Consider the following 21,238-nt stretch of genomic DNA (forward strand, 5'->3'; position numbering starts at 1 on the left):
CTTCACAAACTAACTAGAGCATAAAGGGTCCCACTGTATTTCAAGAGCCAGCCTTGCATTGTTTTCTTCTTCTTTTGAATACCTTTATCTCTAACAGACATTCGTTTATACAGGTGAGCAATTCCTCTGTCACCACTGATTTATAAATGCATCAATTTAAAACGGTGCCTATGCCCGCTGGAAAGGCTGATGGGTGCACCGTGTTTTGCCAGTTCCATTACCATGTCTGAAAACCTGTTTGCTGTATGACAAGGGACTCCTGTATTATTGCATGATGTCTTAATATAGTAGATTAGTTCTCTATTTAAATAGCCAGATAAAGACAAGACCTATGCCATTTATATAGTAAAAGCCATTTGTGAACTGAGTTTGGTCAGTAACATCACTTAAACCTCCAGAGACATTAAAATTCACAGCTGAAAGAGAAAACAGAGAAATAGGAGAAAAAATGGGTGTCTCTCTCATCTTTTCTGTCAGGCCCAAATTTCTCTACTCTATCAGAGGTGAAATCCAAATCTTGTCCATCTCAGAGTCCCAGAGATCAGTGGATATGCTCAAGTTTAGCATACAGAGGATACTGCCATATTGCTCTTGTAATGGCAAAAGAACAATCTGCCAACCACAGAAGCCAATAATGCACAGGACTGTGAAGAAATGTCTTTAATTTCTCCTGTTTAATTTCTTTTACTTTTCTCATTGAGAAACCATTTTGGACTTTTTCAGAGGGAGGAAGACCCATATTTTATTTTTGGTTCTCAATAGAGGGGTCTCTAAGATTGCATTTTTTAATCTGAGTGATGTTGACCAGAAATTCTAATCAGGACCGCCATAAACTTTTTCAAATTAGGGATGATTGTGTGATCCTGTTGGGAACTGAGTCCCCCTTCCCCCAAGATGCTCATCAGAAAAAAGTGCCAGTTACAGAGCTTCCAGTGATCAGTTTGAGGGGAATTCACACATTTTTGAAAAAAATCTGTGAGGATTTAGGAATTATGGGAAAAAACATCTGCATGACTTTTCTAAGGTTTCCAAATGTACACCAAGAATAGTAATTCTGTGCTGGGAGGCAGGCCGAGTCTGATATATGTTTACCATCACACTAAAGAGCCACGGATGTGACACAAGACCAGCTCAGGAAAAAAATTTGTTGCAAAAAGCAAATTGAAATGTTTATATTCTTACAGAGGAAGGAGAGGGAGTACTATTGTAATGTTTTTAAGAGCCCATCAAAGCTGCTGGGATTTGGATGATAAATAATTTGCTTGACAATGTAGGGAAATTATTTATTATTTATTTTTTGAATTGCATTTTATTCTTCTAGGATTGTGAAAATTGCTCCTGGATAGTGTTACTTCAGATCTTTAATAGAAGGATCCTTCTCCCTAATGTGTGAGCAAATGAATAGGAGCAGCCATAATGACTACGCCAACAATACACTGACATATTCTGACACTGCAAACCAGTCCATCATGTTAGGTTACAGATTCTGCTGAATTCTGAAATTATTCCTCCCTTGTCCCCATACAACCATTAGCAAAGAGAGGGGATTGTAAGAAGATCCTAATAACTGCCTTGTAGATCATATTCTGCTCGGAAGCCCTGGCTGCTGCAATATGCAGGGACTCCCAGCATCATGAGTGCCGGGCCAAGCCTGGCAACAGCAGGGGGGCAGGGGAAGAGAGGACATGTGACATTGCTGATGTCACTACTTCACTTCAGAGTACAACTCAGAAGTTACAATGGGTAGCTCTAGGTATCACCAGAAATTGTATGGTAAAACCATAAAGATTTACCATAAAGTTCCAGCAATTCCTAGAGCTACCTATTGTCACTTCTGGATTGTACTCAGAAGTAGGGGTGTGCAAGGCCTGCCTGTTTCGTTAAACCTGATTCGGTTTTAACTGAATCAGGAAACCGTTTCGGTATTCAGAGAATACCGAAACAGCAAACCGATTCGGTATTCGCGTTGCAGGTTGATTCGGCCATTGCTTTCAATGAGAAAACCTTCTCCCGGCTTTCCAGGAGTCTGAGGGGGCATTTTCTGTCCAAATCACACCAAACGTGGTGGAGACCTTCTCCTAACTCTCCTCTAACTACCCTCCAAGTTTCAGAAAGATTGGACTTTGGGGGGCCAAGTTATGCCCCCCCAAATAAGGTGCCCCATCCTCCTACACTCTCCATGGTTCTCTATGGGGAAAAACAAGTCATCTTTCTAGGGGGCTTGGGGTGGCATTTTGCAAGCAAAATGCAACCAACTTTCAGGGGACTTGCTCCCACCTGTCCTCCCACCTCCACCAAGTTTCAGGCAGATTCCACTTTGGGGGGCCATTTTACAGCCTCCCAAAGAAGGTGCCCCTATCCACCTCCACTCCACTATTCCCTATGGGGGAAATAAAGAGAGGGTTGTCTGGCTAGGACCCCCAAACTTCAGAGGACCTCCTCCTACCTGTTCCCTATGATGGGAACCAACTGCACAACAAAGAATAAAACACAAGCACACACTGAATAAAGTTTTTTTAAAAATATTTTCTCACTTTCAAAGTACAAGTAGGCAAAGCATTGTGACACATTACACCAGCAGTCCCCCACACAGAAAAATGACACAACTCACTTAACATCAGAGAATCACAAAAACACAATTCCTGTCAAAAACACTTTATTTCTTGAACAACTTTAGGTAACACAGCAGGGGAGCACACCAACGGGCATGCCAGCAGTATCTTACACAAAAATAACACATCTCACTTCACATTAAAGAATCATAAAATCACAATTTCTGTCAAACACACTTTATTTCTTGAACAGCTTTAGGTTGCACAGCAGGGGGGCACACCAAAGGGCATGCCAGCAGTATCTTACAAAAAAAATAACACAACTCACTTCACATTAAAGAAACACCCAAAACACAATTGCTGTCAAAAACACTATTTCTTTAACTGCTTTAGGTTACACCGTAGGAGGGCACAACAGGGCATGAAAGCAGTCTACTACACAAAATAACACAACTCACATCACCATTTTTGACAGCAATTGTGTTTGGGTGATTCTCTGATGTGAAGTGAGTTGTGTTATTTTTGTGTAGTAGACTGCTTTTATGCCCTGTTGTGCCCTCCTACTGTGTAACCTAAAGCAGCTAAAGAAATAAAGTGTTTTTGAAGGAATTGTGTTTTTGTGATTCTTTAATGTGAAGTGAGATGTGTTATTTTTCTGTAAGATACTGCTGGCATGCCCGTTGGTGTGCCCCCCTGCTGTGTTACCTAAAGCTGTTCAAGAAATAAAGTGTTTTTGACAGGAATTGTGTTTTTGTGATTCTTTGATGTTAAGTGAGTTGTGTTATTTTTCTGTGTGGGGGACTGCTGGTGTAATGTGTCACAATGCTTTGCCTACTTGTACTTTGAAAGTGAGAAAATATTTTTTTAAAAATTTTATTCAGTGTGAGCTTGTGTTTTATTCTTTGTTGTGCAGTTGGTTCCCATCATAGGGAACAATGGGGCTAGCTGGCCAGCCATCTCTGTAGGTGGTGGGGGAATTTGGGGGAGGGTGTCTGTGGTTCAGGTGCTCTTTCACAGGGACAAGCTTGCACTCAGGAGTGTGCCCACCATTGTGGCACCCCTGGGCTGTGCAAAATTGCCCTGGGAAAGAGAGTTTAAAAGTTCCCATTACAGGGAACAATGGGGGACGGCTGGCCAGCCTGCTCCTGGGGTAGTGGCCAGTGTGGGAATGTTGGGGAGGGTGTCTTTGGGTCAGTGTGGGGCTTTGTGGGGGGGTGGATTTAAAAGGGGGGACTGTTCCTGGGACCATAGATGCCACATTCTGTGGGTTCCTGCTGTGGGAGATTTTCCCATAACAGGAATCAATAGAAAGTGGCTGGCCACAGGACAGGGGAGGTTAGGTTTTGGGGAGGGTGTGTGTGGTATTTGACAGTTTGGGTGCAGGTGGACTGTGGATGTGGCCATTGGCAGCCCCAATCCCATGTGTTTCTATGGTGTGGAAGTCTTCCCCACAGTAGAAAGACAAAGTGGTGTGGCAGGAGAACCACCTTTGGGGGGGCATAAAATGGCCCCCCAAAGTGGGATCAGCTTGGGCCTTGGTGGAGGGTGGGAGGACAGGTAGAAGATGGGCCCCTGAAGGTTGGGGGCATTTTGCATGCAAAATGCCACCCCTAGCCAGACAAGCCTCTCTTATTTCCCCTATAGGAAATAATGGAGAAAGGGGGGGGGCTAAGAGCAGCATATTTGGGAGGCCATAAAATGGCCCCCCAAAGTGAGATCTGCTTGAGCCTTGGTGGAGGGAGGGAGGACAGGTAGGAGGAGGTCCTCTGAAGTTTGGGCAAAATGCCACCCCTAGCCAGACAAGCCTCTCTTATTTCCCCCATAGGGAATAGTGGAGTGGAGGTGGATAGGGGCACCTTCTTTGGGAGGCCGTAAAATGGCCCCCCCAAAGTGGAATCTGCCTGAAACTTGGTGGAGGGTGGGAGGACAGGGGGGAGCAAGTCCCCTGAAAGTTGGTTTCAGGGGACCACCCCAAGCCCCCTAGAAAGATGACTTGTTTTTCCCCATAGAGAACCATGGAGAGTGTAGGAGGATGGGGCACCTTATTTGGGGGGGGCACAACTTGGCCCCCCAAAGTCCAATCTTTCTGAAACTTGGGAGGTAGTTGGAGGAGAGTTAGGAGAAGGTCTCCGCCCAGTTTGGTGTGATTTGGACAGAAAATGCCCCCCCAGACTCCTGGAAAGCCGGGAGAAGGTTTTCTCATTGAAAACAATGGCCGAATCGTTTCGGCAATCTGTGTTTCAGCATTTCCGAAATTTTTCGATATTCAGAAAAAGTTTCGGTAATACTGAAAAAAACCGAAACGGCCCTGATTCGGTATTTTTAACCTAATCCTAATACCGAATTGCACACCCCTACTCAGAAGTGGTGTACTGGCATAGAGGCTAGTGATGTTTTTTCTTTTATTTCTCTCCCACCACTGCTCAGAGCATGGCAGGAAATGGAAAGAATCCATGGGAGATTGCCTGCCATAAGCAGGCACATGGTAAGATTAATCACAAAATATATAGTTTTCATGTGCAGACAGTCCCTAAATCCAATGTAAATGTTCCATAGTGTCCAGCAAGGTTCAAAGCAGGCTCTGACTACACTGAAGTAATCAGGTCCTACCATTTCTTCTCTTCTAATGATTTCACAGGGGGGTTGGTAAGGTACTCCGTCCTGGTCAATCTTTACAGGCAGAGTTTCAAGACTTGGTGAATACCAATTATGACATTTACCATCTATCAAAATGATTTCTCACCCCAATATTGAGTATCCAGCTGCATCAATTGATAGAAAATCCTCATTTCCCTGAGCTATGCAATTAACCCTATAACGATTAGCCCAGACATCCAAAATGATCCGCTCTGCATAGCATTTCAAGATTTTATTTCTTTGAATGGGTGATTTACTGCAAAAAAAATCGCCCTAAATTCTTGGTAAAGGGAAGTTCAATGTTATTTACAAGTACATTTGCGGATGCTCACCTTCTGATCTTGACTATAGGCCAGAATCCAGTCCTCCTGTTTGGGGTGGAAGAGCATGCTGTGGATATAGAAGTTCAGCCGGTATTTTTGATAAGTGGCTCCTTCATCAGAACTGATCAGCAGGCTGCTCTCAATCTCAGGGTCAGTAAGCAACATAATCTGTGTAGATAAAAGAGACGGAGACTGAAGGTTTAGGCTGAAGAAAGGCGAAGATATGGCTAAGCCTTCCAAATCTCTGAGAAATCATTTTTCTTTTGTGAAAGACTGTTTATTTTAGTAGGCCCTACTGCTGTGCAAAGTAACCCAGGTGTAGCAAACAGGCAGAAACAAAACAAAGGTGACCTTCCCAAAGGTAAAGGGATACAGTAACTAAGCATCTCACTTACCAGAAGTTCTACAAATACTTCTGTAATCTTGTCCATTATAAGGCACGGCTTCCCTAAATCTTTCTTTGCCCCAAATTCAATGCATTCCAGTTACATAGCCCTAGGTACTGCTGAAGTAGATTGGATTTTTGGCAGTGAAGGACATAGCAGAGGTGTTTTGTATTGCAGTCAAGTCTGAGCAGAACTTGATTGCCTTGTGTTACTTAATGTTCAACTCTTGTAGAGTCAGAGCATCCAAACACATGGGGGCTTTCTCTTCCTCTCTTCACACAAGAAGAGGGAGCTAAAGAGTCATGAATGCTATCCTGAATAGCATTGTTCAACAATCTGTACTGGCAGTATGAGGTGGCTTCCAGTGTCAATAAAGAAAGTACATTTTCTCCTTGACTTTGGACATCTTGCAATCATGCATCAAAACTTTCTGGCTGATTTCAGGGCCTCCCTACATTCATCATTCATGATCACTATTGCTATAAGCCCATGCTTAGGACTAACAACGAAACTGGCTAGTTCACAAGAGTACACCCCACCATACACAGGCTTTTCTCACATACATTTTCAATGTATCATTCTCATATAAATCTGAAATCTATTCAAGGAGACTAGAACCAGTCAAGGAGTTTCTGAGTGGCCCTGAGAAAGTTGCCTCTTTCTCAGCCTTTGAAGTAGCAGCAGCACACAGTATCTTCTGTGTAGCCAAGCACTTTTAATTTGTGTCAAATATCATGCCTAGCCACCAGAGATGAAGCTGGACTTGTACTTGAAGCTGGACTTGTACTAAAATCAGGGCTGTACCAAATGAAAAAGGTAGCTGAAGAAATTGAAACTAGTCCCATGACAATGGCAGATGGCTTAAGCTAGTTGCAAGGCTAAGGCCCCATATGCCTAAGGCATGCAACTTAACAGCTCTAGCATATCTTGGCTCTCCAAGTTATTTCTCTTCCTTACATTTTCTAAGCACTTTTTGTCTCCATTTTGAACCTAGAATAGGATTGAGAAGGTTACCACATCCCATCTGTTCATTTAGTTTTGGCTCTAGATACATGAATGAGGTTGCAATCTGACCGAAATAGCAACATACAACACGTAACTAGCAAAATAAAGATCTGGCCCATGATCCAAAAGTGAGTCATATGCAAATATAGGCCAGTGGTCATGGCCAAATAGACAGGTTGCTTTAAAACTAAATAACAGATTATCTGTTTGACCATAACAATCTGCAGAGCACTAACATAAACAAAGCCCTGACAACGCCTGCATCCTGCTGTCCACATTTCACTTATTTAAATCATGGTCATAGTTCTCTGTGTGCGCACAAACCTACAATTATGAAACACACTGGAGAAAATTTGAATATCTGGTGTGTCTTGGCAAAAGCCACAAAGCAAAATGAACCACAAAGCTCCATAAACAAAATGCATGAAACAGCCATTGGCATGGATATAAATGGACATGTATCAGCAAAACTTCACACTGGCTGACATATACATTGCTGGTATTACAAAAATGAGTTGACAGATGGTTGGTTTCATTACTCAAAACAATGTTAAAACTGATATACATCATCCCACCCACCTATGGAATTAGTATATTAATATATTTACTAATATCTATTTCTCATTGTATATGTTTGCACACATATGTTTGTTATATACACAGAACATTATTTACATGGCATTCTTTTTTTTCTTGAGAACTTTCACTTATATTACTTGAAGTTATCCTAATAGAGAATCTGCTGTCTGGCAATGTCGCAGCAGGACAAAAAGATGTACATCGTTTCAGACAGCCTATGATGTAACATGGAAGACATCAACTACAACATTCTTTTTAGCTTGAGAGATTATGAGACCTGATTTAATGCATTGAGAGGTACCAGTGAGACCATCATTGTAGGCTACTGTGGTCTATACCAATACCAATGGCTGTTTCATGCATCATCAATGAAGCTTTGAACTAGAGAAGGCAGATATTCCAGAACCTGAAACCAGGAAGTGGTATTTCCCTTATTCTCCCTTAAATATTCAAGAAAGTTTTCCAGAACCAACAGTTAACATTACTACCATCGTCAACTGTTTCTGACCAGTTTCTCTTACGTTCATTCCCCCAATACATCTAGAATTGGTAGAATGTAATGGGAAGAGTGTTCACTCTGGAATGGATCCTAACCTAAGTATTTAGCTGTTGGAAGATGCTGTCACCAGTGGAAAATGGAGCTAATTCCATTGATTGTGATTTGCTGTTTTAGACCCACACTTTACACCCCCCACGCTGTTTCCATGGGTCCACCAACTCCCAGGGGATGATTTTACTGGGCATAACAGTCTACAATCTATATAAAAAGCAAAGTGTTATGGTCACCAGGATAGTAAGAGGAACAAGGTATAATCTGGTTGAAGTTATGTAATTTCTCAAAGTGCCATTTTGGCAGTAAGGAAAGAGACAAGCCCCATCTTGTCCTAGTGTATGTAGTCCAGGATGGGACACGAAAGCAAGAAAACAAGAACTCATTTCTGTTCCAAGACCAGACCGTGCCTTTTCCTTGGAAATCAACATTTATCTTCAGTTTCCCAGGACTGCACTTCAATACAGAAAGCTCTATTATTGGAGAAGCTTGAAGGTGCCCACCTGCCCCTCAGATGTAAACCAGAGGATACAAGTCCTCAAAGAAGCTGTATAAGGGAAGGGGTTTTTTTTTTGGAAAAATAATTGCTTGCAGAGTATGTTCTATCTAGCCTTCCACCTAGTTCCAAAACGGGTATCCTTCCAGGGAAAACCTTTGATGTTTACCACACTTTTGTAGCCTGCTGATTTTTTTGGTTTCAGGAGTTTGAGGTATCCCCGACCCTGGGGATGGCTGTGGATTATGTGGGAGGTCTTAGGGTTTTTGCTAATATTTTGGAAATTGTGCTGCTACTGAATTTTACTATGTTTAATATTGTATTGTTAATATTGGATTTTATCATTGCTGAGTTTATGCTAGAATTTCTCAGAATACGACAAATATGACCTTAGTGCAGAGGAAAGTAGACTAGTAATGTATTCTTATATTCAGAACAAAAGTATCAGAAATAGACATATATGAAACTCATCAAGAAACTAGAATAATTGTCAACCAATGCTGGTTAGACAACTCTAAAAAAAAATATTATATGCAAAAGGTAGCCTTCTCCTTGATCTTTCTGTATTGATGCTTTGTTTTTCCATTACTAAAATATTTAGTCAAACCACTGGGATTGATTTAAACTGTGTATTAAAATATTAACATAAGTACTTACAATAGGTGACTCATCTCAAAAGAAGCATTCCTCTTTTATTGCCAAAGAAAGGGGAATGACTCTTTTAAGATGGTGCCTGATACAACATGCTCTGGGATCATCTAAAACAAACAAACAAAAACTCATGTTTTTTTTTCAGAACTGTCATTTACATGCAAATGCATTCAGATCTAACTAAGTACATTCATGTGATTAAAAAACTGAAGATGAAGAAAAAGAAAAAGCAGATGATGATGGAAAGTGGTGGTTTCAGTGCTACTATTCTATTCAGTGCTACTATTCTATTCAGTGCTACATTCTGTTGAGCGGAAGTAGAAGTTTTGGCTGTTTACATGGGAATTGTAAACAAATAAAACCAATTTACACAGAACAGTTTGACCATAAATTAAAATTCCATATGTATGACAATTAGAAAAAAAATTAACAGAAACAAGGAAAGATGCATTTTATTTGAGGGGTGCAAATTACTCTATCAAGTGTTTTGCTATGGCTTGTACAGGAGCCACATTTGCTGGACAGTGGCCAAGAAAGTAATTTCTACTTAATACACTGCCATGATAATTGATAGTAAGTGCCTCCCAAAGACAGTATAAAGCAACATGAGTGACATCTGCCACTTCGTTAATTCTCTAGTTTTATTATGCAGCCTCATTCGACAATGAATGAACCAAATGTTGGGGGATTTTTTTTTTGGTTCTCTTTGGATATTTAGAAATTCTGCATAGTTGATCATCTGTGTCTGCAAAGATATGCACACTTATTTTGCTGGGAATAAGCTCTATTGAATTAGTGAGAGTTAATTTCAAATAAACATGCATAGGTCTTATAGCATGGGATAGCCCTCCAAACATGCGGTTACACAGAAGATAGATTTCTCCAGTTACAGAGGTAGTAAGAATATTCATAACTATCTTTGGTCAACTGAAGTATATTGAATGAGAACACCCCTTCCCCCAATGTTAAATGTTAAAGTCTCTTATTCAATAGATCATGTTATAGGAGACCATTTTAAGAAGGAGATGAATGTGGTGAATATTCTCTTTAAACATAGCCACTTAGGTCAAATTTACTCTAAAATGTAAATGAAGAAGAGACAAAGTGATACTTCCTTCAACTCACCACTTTCTAATGATGCATAAACAAAGCAAAGGGTTAAGTAGTATCATACGGAAGGGTTTTTATTAATAATTTGAGGAGCTTCTCTTTTGAATAACTTTCAACTAATAGTCGTATTTTGCTTAAACCCCCACACATACATACAGATCAAGTAAGCACAATAGAAATCAGCAAGTAGATGGATATAAGTGTGTAAAGATCTGTACTGACCACTATCTCCCATCTTGTTCATTGTTTGTTTGCTCAAAAGTTCTGTAAATACCGCAAAGATTCATGGCCAATCTGGGCTAAAATTTGCATTGCCCTAACTGATCTTCCCAGGGAGAGATGACCCATTTTCAGTCTTCCCCCAAAACTAGTTTGGTTTGGTTTTGAGTTTCTGATGGATTAACTATATTTTAACCATTCTAAAAATCCTGTTGAAAAAAAAAATAGAATTTTATTTCCTTTCATAAGAAAAAGCCTTTTATGTCACTCCCTACACTAGATTGGTTAACCAATAGGTACATGAGGTGGAATGGGAAATAACACCAACTTGTCTGAAATGGAAGCCAAGAAAAAAGTTACATCAATTGGACTGGTCCCAGAAGCGTGTGTGGGGAGATTGGCTAAATCCCATATGTTTTCTTGCTCATACTGCTATTTACTGGGTTACATTGCAGTCTGAATAAAAAGTGTAAATAAATCAAGATTCAGCCATCACCCCCAGCAAAGGTAATTATTCTCTTCTCAGGCTGGTGCCTAGAAGTGATCAAAATCCATTTTCTCACAGCAAACAGAGGTTGCCTTTACAGATGTTCCAAATGAATTGTTTGGGTTTTTTCCCTTTTTTTCCTGGTTGGAAAGTCAATAAAGTTGATACAAGCTCCTGTAACCAAAGCAAATGTACCCATTTATCATTCACTCCCCCAAACAGAAGAAACGTTGTCCTGCTTTTCTTAGAAGTTACTCAAGAACATGAGCTGAAATGAATAAGTTTCCAACCATCTGTGCACACACTTTATCAGCTAGGCTGACAGTGATAACTTTTAAAAAAAGAGGGGATTCTCACAATTTTTCCAGCTCTCTCCAGGTCCTCTTTTGAGTCCCCTACAGGCATTTTTATTTGTTTAAAGGATTTGGTTTGAATCCTTCTATGGCATAAAACAGGCTAACACCAAAGGAGTCAAAATCAATAGGCAAGTGTAATAAAACACTGTCACTAAATGCAGAAACTTCGTAAAAGAAATCCATATCCACTTCTTGGTAATAAGCTATGGGTTCAATATACAAATACTCTTTGTGAGAAACTTGATTTTGCTCTGTTCTTCAAGAAAAAAGCTAGCTGTGAAGCTGGATAAGTCTGCTGTGTCATCTTTGAAAGGAAACTGCTGGGTGCTTTTGTATTTCTGCTATATGGCGTTACCCTAATGGGGGTCTCCTTGCAATCTGGGGGGATTAGAGTGCAAGGAGAGGCATCGAGTGGAGGGAAACTAATTAGATCTCCACCTATGTTTACAAGTATTGTTCCTCTATCGAACTCTTTTAATAAACAAGTGGCTGTTCAATCAAAAGGTTTTTATTTATAAAATAATAAAGATCAACTGCACACAAATCATACAGCATACACACAGAGCTAACTGGAAAAGGAGGAAAGTTTGAGAGAGTTTTGTAGGGGTGGAATAGTTACCAATTCAGAAGAGGTGTCCTTGAGAGAGTAGCACTGAGCAACCAGCACTTTGCAGCAGGAAAAGCAAGAGGTTCAGATGCGAGTCTGAGGGTGGATGCTGGATCTGAGGGCATGCACATAACTATGGTGGAAGGGTAGTCCAATTATACTGTGGAATGTACCCTGAGGCAGGATTGTATCTTCTGTGCAAAACAATAACTTAATGGTCATCTCCAGGGTGAGACAAAGAATTGGAAAGTCATTTCCGAGGTGAGACAATGAAACGAGGAAGGTTTGATTAAACCTTTCTTGGTGAAACTAAAGTTATCAGTGATGATCAATGATCTGCGATGGCTGGATAGGAGCAACTATTAGAGCCCCAAATAGCCTGGAATGGGAAAACAGATAAGGAGAAGATTGGCAGGGTGTGTTAAGTGGTTAATTCAGGAACTCCTGGAAGACCCTGTTGCCTTAGTGTTAGCGGAATTGCTCTCGTGCATTGGGGGAATTAGCAGCAAGGAGAATGCTATGTGAGAAGGGTAATAAGCGAGATCCTCCACTAATTTTTATGGGGTCCCCTCCCCAAGGAAACTGATAAGATAGATATTCTTTGAAATAAAGTGCAGCTTTTACTTAAAAGAGGAAAACTCACACAAACACAAGAGGTAAATAAATGGTTTGTACAAGCACACAAGAGTCCTAGGAAATTAGCCAGAGGTTAGAACAGAGTGTGGGATTCGGGAGATAGTTACCATCAAAGGAGCAGTTTGCGGAGGAACAGGGCTTCGAAAGTCCAGTGTCTATGGCCAGGGAGGAAAGCTCAGAAAGAACTGAGGGAGCAGTGCTAAGATTTGAGTAGGTGCCCACCACACTGCTCAATCTGTATGAGGTAGAGCCAGGATTCTTATAGAGCAAAATGGACGCTAAGACTGGAGAGTTTTCCTGTTGGTTTTTGAATGTTGTGGGCTTTGCTTTCAGATTTCTGTTCATTTATTCCTTTGCAAAGGGACTGACCTTTTTGTCCAGTATAGAGAATTGAAGGGCACTTGATGGCATATATAATGTTGGAAGATGAACTGAATGAGCCTGAGATGGTATAGCTGGAATTGTTAGGTGCAGCGATTGTGTTGTTGGAGTAAATATGGGGCGGAGTTGGAATCTTGGTTATTGCAGGCCCTGGTCCCAGAACTCATGTGCATGTAGGGAAACACTTGGTTATGAGTGAGGAGTTGTTCGAGGTTGGGAGACTGTGTATGGGCTAGAAAATGTTTGCTTCTCCATGACTGAGAGAGCTGTATCATGGTCCAGATAGGTTGCAAGTCTGTGGGCTAGAAAAGGTTTGCCTCCCAATGACTCTGTGAGAACAGTATCATGGACCAGCATAGGTTGCAGATCATTAACAATTTGTCAAACTGTTTTGAGATGAGAACTATTTGAGACTGCCAGTGATGTTCTGTTGTTATTCTGTTTTGGCTTATCTTGTAGCAAGTCACTCCCTGCTATCATTCTGGCTTTTTTTTTTACTATATGTAGTAGGTATTGTAATTCCAGAAATCTTTTGATGTAGATCACGAAGGTGAGAATTCTGTCAGAGGGATTGGAGCAGATTTGGCTCTAGCATACAGCTTGGCTGTAAATAATGGATTGTTTGGTGTGTTTGGAATGATAACTGGAGAAGATCAGTATAAGGTGGTTTTTATGCTTCCATCATGTACTTGTACAGTAATGTCTAGAAAATGTACTTAGATTGATTCATGGTTAGGTTGATGGTGGGGTGGAAGTTGCTGAAAGTCTAGTAAAATTTCTCCAGTACTTCTTTCCAAAGTGTCCAGGTGATAAAAATATCATCAATGAATCTCAGGTACGAGTGGGAGCTGAGGAAGCACTGTTCCAAGTCAGCTAGGAAAATGTTGGCATACTGTGATGCCATGTGGGTGCCCATGGTTGTGCCACTGATCTGAAGAAATAGATCACCACAAATTTGAAGTACTTGTGGGTTAAAACAGGGTGGAATCAGGGCACTGGATCGTTCTCCCTACAAATACTAATGTTCTGCACTTCACAACACTGCTCTATCAAGCCAATTACAAAATGTATTATAACTAGCTTCCTGATGCTCTAATTTATAATACTTCTCCCACTCTCTGCTTGGATCATAAAGATTCCTACCTTTTCCCACTCTTTGTATCTGCTGAATGGAGCATTAACTCTCAAAAGCTCACACCCTGCAAATTCAGTTGGTCTTTTAAGGTGCCATTGGACCTGAATCTTGCTCTTCTACTGCAGACCAACATGGCTACCCACCTGAAAGTGTCTTGGACCTAATACATGATTATTAGTGAATTGAAAGAAGGGTTGAAAGGAACCACATTTTCAGAAGAAAAAAAAAATTAGGAAGGATAGGCAATAGAAGATAGAAAAAATGCAAATAACCACAATTGGTTAAAAAGCTGGGCTGTGATTAGCATGATGAAACAATGCAGAAATAAATGCAAAGTTCTGAATTTAGGCAAAAAGAAAAGAAAAAAGCTGATATAGTTGGATGGCAATTGGCTTAGCTATAGTACATGTGAAAAAAGATGCTGTGGCTAGAGTTAATCACAAGCTGAACATGAGTTAGCACTGCAATGTGGTTCCAAAAAAAAGGCAAATGAAATTCTATCTGCATTAATAGAAGAATAATATGCAATCCATACTTTAAGAAGCATGCCAATGGACTGACAAGAGTTCCCAGAAGGATTATGAAAATGGTCAGGAGTCTGGAAAACAAGCCCCATGAAGAAAGGTTGAAGGAACTGACATTGTTGCCCTCTTTGATGTGACAGATTTTGAAATATTTAAGAGTAAAGATTTGATATCAGTTATATTGTCGAAGGCTTTCACGGCCGGAGAACGATGGTTGTTGTGGGTTTTCCGGGCTGTATTGCCGTGGTCTTGGCATTGTAGTTCCTGACGTTTCGCCAGCAGCTGTGGCTGGCATCTTCAGAGGTGTAGCACCAAAAGACAGAGATCTCTCAGTGTCACAGTGTGGAAAAGATGTTGGCAGGTCATTTATATCTACTCAGGAGGGGTGGGCTTGAGCTGAGTCATCCTGTAAGAGTTTCCCAGGGTGTGGAATGCTAATGGAGGGAGGCTTCACTGTATCCTGAGGAGGTTCTTTTGCATATGGATTGGTGCTTGATGTGCTAATCTTCTCTGCAGGGCTATTGTCGGGTATAGAGTGTTTTGTTAGCCTGGTGTTTTTCAGAACTGGAAATCATTTAAGAATGAACAGAGCATGGTTTCCAGCAGAGGCTTGGATTTCCTTCATATGTTAGAAGAGATGGTTTAGATTACAACTAGAGATGGGCATGAACCGAAAAAAAGGAACCAAGATGTTCATGGTTTACTTAGTTTCACGAACCACAAACTTTGACGAACTTGACCCGGTTCACGAACTGGTTCATAGTTTATGGTTCCTGGGGGACCAGGACACCCCCCTTCACACCCAGAGAGCCCAACCTTGCAGCGAGTTTTCAGCAGGCTCTCCTCCAGCCACCCTCCAAGTTTGGTCAAGATTGCAATATGGATCTCCAAGCTATAGACCCCCAAAGCCAGTGACACCAGGAAAGTCCCATTTGAGACAATTGGAGCCATGAATGCCATTTGACTTATGGCTTCACTTGAAGTGATGGTCCCCCAGACATGGGTAATGTTGGTGGCTGCCCACTACTTGTGGGCTCGGGGAAGTGGTCAGCTGCCACCCTTCTTGGGGGTGGGAGTTTTGGCCACCAGCTGGTGGCACCCCCCTGTGCCCACCCACATGTCTGGATGCATGGATTTTGTTGATGGCCACCCCCTCCTCTCAGGCTTGGGGAGGTGGTTGGCTGCCTCCCTTCTCAGGGGAGCACGAAGTGGAAAACCACCCGGATATTCACAAAAATAGTCTCAACATTTATGCAAAGTTATAGCAGTGTTATATACAAATTTGTCCAATCGGCAAACAGTGCAAATATGTTAGCTTATTACATGCAAAATACATTTATCATTTCCCAATAGTCCAATTGCCGTAGGGAACTGCGTGCCCCGTTCCGTTTCTTCTATGAACAAGGCAAGATCTCCATGGGTGAAGAAGAATGGTAACTATGAGTCAAAACAAAATCCATCTGCTTTTGTCTTTTTATCCTTGCAGGTGCCTCACACGATGTTCATAAAGATGTTGTACAAGGAGTCCAACCACATGCAGCCCTAACTGCAGCCGGCTAAGCGGCAGATTTCGTCAGTATGACTTCCTCAGGGGCTGGTGGATAACTACACAAACACAATGAAGAGCATATACACACTAATTCAAAAAGGGAAAGGCTTCTATCAATACCCCCATGTCCAGAGAAGGACTGGACGTGGGGGTATTGATAGATGCCTTTCCCTTTTTGGGTAGAGGAAAGTATGGGGCAGAGGCACCTCCCCCACCCCAGGACAGCAGAGTAATGCAACGGAATCATGTTTACCAGTTGCAGAACCAACGGAAGCCCTCCACACCTTTATAGGAGGGACAGGGTCACAAAATAAGGCCCCTACATGGAGACCAACAAGAACTTACATGACCCGCCTTCCGAACATGGCGGGTGGGAGAGGTCAACAAAGCAACACCTCCATGGTCTGGCTGTGGCGGGCAGCAGGAGTGAGTGGAGGACCATGTCCCATGCCGGAGGTTTGTGGTCCACATTTCATGCATGGGGGCTGTGAAGGATGTGGCTGCCCACAAAACCCATGGTCCAGCCATGGAGGGCAGCAGTCATGAGTGGAGGACAATGTTCCACACCGGGGGATCATGGGCCACTTTTCACACATGGGGGCCATGAAGGACGCGGCCACTGACAAAACCCATGGTCTGGCCGTGGTGAGTAGCAGGCATGAGTGAAGGACCATGTCCCAAGCTGGGGAGTGGAGGACTGTGTCCCAAGCTGGCAGATTATGGGCCACTTCTCACACATTGGGGCCGTGAAGGATGTGGCCACTGACAAAACCCATGGTCCGGCCATGGAGGGCAGCAGGCATGAGTGGAGGACCGTGTCCCACACCAGGGGATTGTGGGCCACTTCTCATGCATGGGGGCTGTGAAGGATGCAGCTGCCAACAAAACCCATGGTTCGGCAGTGGAGGGCAGGTGGCATTGATGCAACCCCCTCTCCCAAGTGGTGAAAGTGAGTAACGGACCCAGGGCCAGGCCGGACAGGTTCACAAAATAAGGGCCCCACATGGAGACCCACAGGGACCTACAAAACCCACTTTCTGGACATGGTAGCACCGATGGAGCCCCTGCCTTGGGTCGGCATGTATCCACTCTCCCTCTCTCTCCGTCCAATGCCAGCAACAGTCCTCATTCTCCCACTGTCTGCTGAAACTGAAACCAAGAGGCAGAGAGCTGTGCCTTATATAACCAAGGATCCCATAGAGCAGAACAGGAGCTCTCTGGTTGGCAGTCAGACCTGCCTAAAAGGATTTGGAGGGATGAAATTGGTGTTCCCATGGCTACAGAAGGCCCATCTCCCACCTGCTCTTGGCTCCCATGTAACAGAATGGGAGCTCCACGGTTGGAAGGGATATCTCCCTATCAAGTTTAGGTGGGCTAAGATTAGGGTTTCCACAGCAACAAAAGGTCTGTATCCATTCCAGGCCTACGTTTCCCAGGCAATCAACTGAGCAGCGCCAGCCTGTCTGAGGTCATGAACCACTCACGAACCGCGCCAAAAAGTCATGGGGTTCATGGAAAACACGGCCCCACAAACCGCGTTTTCCCGAACCATGAACCAGCCCAGTTCATGGGGTTTTTTGGTTCATATTGTGATTCATGCCCACCTCTAATTATAAGTCTAGGACTACAGCTTTCTATTCACAACTGTGAATAGGTTGATTTAGGCCTCAATGCCTAGAACGGCTGTAGGTACTGTCAGCCCTTGTTGTCACCACAATGGCAGGAAACTTACTGGCAAAGCAGTGCAGGCACAGCACGTTAGCATGGAACACAAGCAAGAAACCACTCCATTGCGCACCAGCACAGTGCCGTGAAATTAAAAAACAAAACATTGCTCTTCATGATAAGTGACAATTTGCCAATCAATCACTACCTTTGAATCCTGCTGTTATGCCATGTTTCCTTATCCTTTATAGTTTTATTTCCATGATGAGGAATAAACTCACCTTAATTTGCTTTGCAGCAGCCAGCTCCAGGAGAAACCTGCCAGCCGCTGGCCTGTCCTTGCACACTGTCCATAAAAGCGCACAGAAGGAGAGGGCTAGCTGTTGTTTTTTCCTTCACAGGAATGGAAGGAGAGGGAGGATGGCCCCGTTTCTCCTCCCATTTTTTGCTAGTAAAAGTGGGAGACTGGACAGGTTGCTGGCTAGATTATTCTCCCTTAATAATTGCTTTTTCTCTCCAATTTTCACCCTAATCTGCGTAACATGTACCCTTGTGTCAGCCTGAAATCTATTTGTGCACACCTACATGGATGTTGCCAGCCTTTCCTTGCATTGTGCATAACACACACACAGAAAGGGATAGCGATGGTGATGCTGGTGCTGGTGCTGATGGCACCATGTTATCTCCTGCTTCTCTCTATGGTGCAAAACAAACCTTTTGTGATTTGATCCCTATCAGCCACTCAAAGACAATGCCATTGCCCAATAAGTGCTGAAAAAAGTGCACTCATGCATGCTGTGCACATCCCCTTTCCACCAACGGAGTTAACACTAAGGGTTCTCCCATTTGGATCCAATTGGTTGCATGATAAGTGCAGACAGACTTGCCATTAAGGGAAACAAGATGGTGCAGATAGCCTACTCTATGGCCTGGCCTGCCTGCATGGCTGTTGGCCGCCGTGCAGTAAGAACCAAAATGAAACACACAAACATTTCATGGGGGGACTCATTACATCCTCGTTTTCTATTCTGCCATTCTGAAAGTCTCTTTAACAAGCTGAACCAGCAAGTTCTGTGTATATTTTCAGCTCTTTTTTCCCCATTATGCATACCCCTAATGCAGTCTGTATGGGACAGCATGGTGTTTGTTAGACAAATTGATACTGGAATTATACAGAGCATGCCAACTTTGACTTTGTTCTCAGAAAGCATAGTGCAAATGCTAAGGCAAGTTTTCCTAGAATCCAAGATCTGAAAATCCAGAATGTTACTACTTTCTTAAAAATGATAGCCATTATCAGATAAGATTACAATTCTGCAATGGGTCGACATCCATTTCCTTAGCACACATGAAATATCAAATGTTCAGACTGTCATCAAGACCATCTGTTCTTAGCTGAACCCTATTTGGTGAGGGCAGTTATGAAGAAATCCCTATTGCTGCTATTAAAGACAGCAATTTTGTAAAGTATCTGCAATTTATAGAAATGGATCTGGAGACATATATGTTATTTTGGATTGATGCTGTTCACACTAATTCTCTCTTGTTAAAGAAGCTATATAGAGTCAGCAAAATGCTCTTGTTAATGCATGCCATTATTTATTGCAACCATAAACCATAAGCAGTTATAATGAAGAACTGAAAAACCAGGATGTTTACCGAGAATTGCTTGAAAGTTTTTTAAAAAACTATTGCAGTACACTATGCTCACTTAAATGCACAATAGCTTAGGACGTAATCACACATCCCAGCTGTTGTGCAGACAAGGTAGGTTATGTGGTGTCACAATTCAGTTGTGTTTGTAGTAAATTGATTGTAATATTATTTCACTATTAGATACTCAATCCATATTTAGTCACCATAGCTTAACAGAGGATCTTGTCATACAAACGTTTCAAAGGGTGAAGAAAATACCAACTTGTTTTCATTGTATATAAAACCCCTTCATAATGAGTCCATGCACACAAACCTACAAAACCAATATCAAAAAGTAAAAAAAAAGGGAAATTATAAAAATAGAAAAAGAAACAAAAGAGGGAACAAGTACCCATCCCTAGGTTAGCTACACTATGTGAACTTGAGAAACTTTTTAGCCTCAGAACATACATTCATAAATCCTCTTCTGAGGGCTTTGTGAAGCCCTTTGAAATAATATATGAGTAATTTCTTGTAAAGCACTTCCATGTCTTTCTTCCTCTCATATATACACACACACTCACTATCTTCATGTCCGTCTGAAATTGTTCAGGCATTTTCAAGATCAGGCTGTTCTGTATATTGTTTGTCATGTTTAATAATAAGCTACTGTTTGTGGTCCTCTAGACTCTCAAGAGAAGATGAATGACAGCAGCCAATTAGAAAGGTAGCACTAGCTTGGAATCTTTCTTAAAATAGTAATTTGAAACAAAAAGATCAGACAGGATGACATCTTAAGGTTTGTTGTATATATGTTTAAGATGTATGGCATCTTCATATTCAGAAGAAACAACTAAATTTAGCCATGCATTTTATTTCCTTGGCCAATCTTTCTCAATGTGGCTAAACAAATTAGCAATCATATTAGGGCCCGAACAGAAACACATTAAACACAATGATGAAACAAATAAAACTTTCACTTTCATTGATACAGAAGATGTAATATTGCTCACCTCACCTACTACAAAGCAAGCTAACATATTCTGTTATGCTTGATCTATTTATCATTTTAAAAACAAGTTCATTTAAATATCTGTGTGCATAGACCACTAATTCTTATGCTGGGATAGTTAAGAGATTCCTGTACTCCAAGTTATACATAAAGAGGCAGAAACCCCATCATAATCCACTGGTTTGGCCATAAATCAAAAGAAGTAATAATTCTATTCACCCACTATTTATCAAGCATAAATGAAATAGTACCCAGATATAGGCTTACTTAATTTTTCTTGAAGACTGTTTCATTATAACTCATTGCACTTCATTATTATCATAGTAAATGGTGCAGAGGTAAAAGCAAAGTAGGAAGACACAATCTTTGTGTTTGACAAGGCATGACTGTGTTTCTCAATGGAGAGACCCTAAAGAGCAAACTGGTAGTATAAATTGAATCCCAAGAATGGTAAGATAAAGCATGTCTTTCAGGGCCCTTTTCTTCTATCTCTACAAAGTCACAAAGAGTTTGGATACATTACTGGCTCTATTGAAAAGTGAACACAAGTGGCCAGATGTGGCAGGAATCTACATGGATGAACTATATCATTAACGAGAGATTTGCCCAGGGTGACACAAAGTTCATTATATGAAGAACACTGTGAGGATGGGTGAACTGATGGCAAGACATCTGGTGAGGAGGATTTAACCCATGGGGAATGAGGGGTTTACACAGACAGGGATATCAATAGCTTCAGGAAT

General features: G+C 41.8%; 1 protein-coding gene across 1 annotated transcript in view; it reads right to left on the reverse strand.

The window, feature by feature from the left end:
- Positions 1-21,238, reverse strand: part of SORCS1 (sortilin related VPS10 domain containing receptor 1) — a 699,625-nt gene that overhangs the window by 228,183 nt on the left and 450,204 nt on the right. Inside the window, exon 4 of the mRNA XM_054983089.1 lies at positions 5,522-5,680. Coding sequence (XP_054839064.1) covers positions 5,522-5,680 — 159 coding nt within the window. The remainder of the gene's footprint in view (positions 1-5,521; positions 5,681-21,238) is intronic.

The sequence above is a fragment of the Eublepharis macularius genome, chromosome 6, assembly GCF_028583425.1.
Source record: "Eublepharis macularius isolate TG4126 chromosome 6, MPM_Emac_v1.0, whole genome shotgun sequence".
In the NCBI taxonomy this organism is placed as follows: Eukaryota; Metazoa; Chordata; class Lepidosauria; order Squamata; family Eublepharidae; genus Eublepharis; species Eublepharis macularius.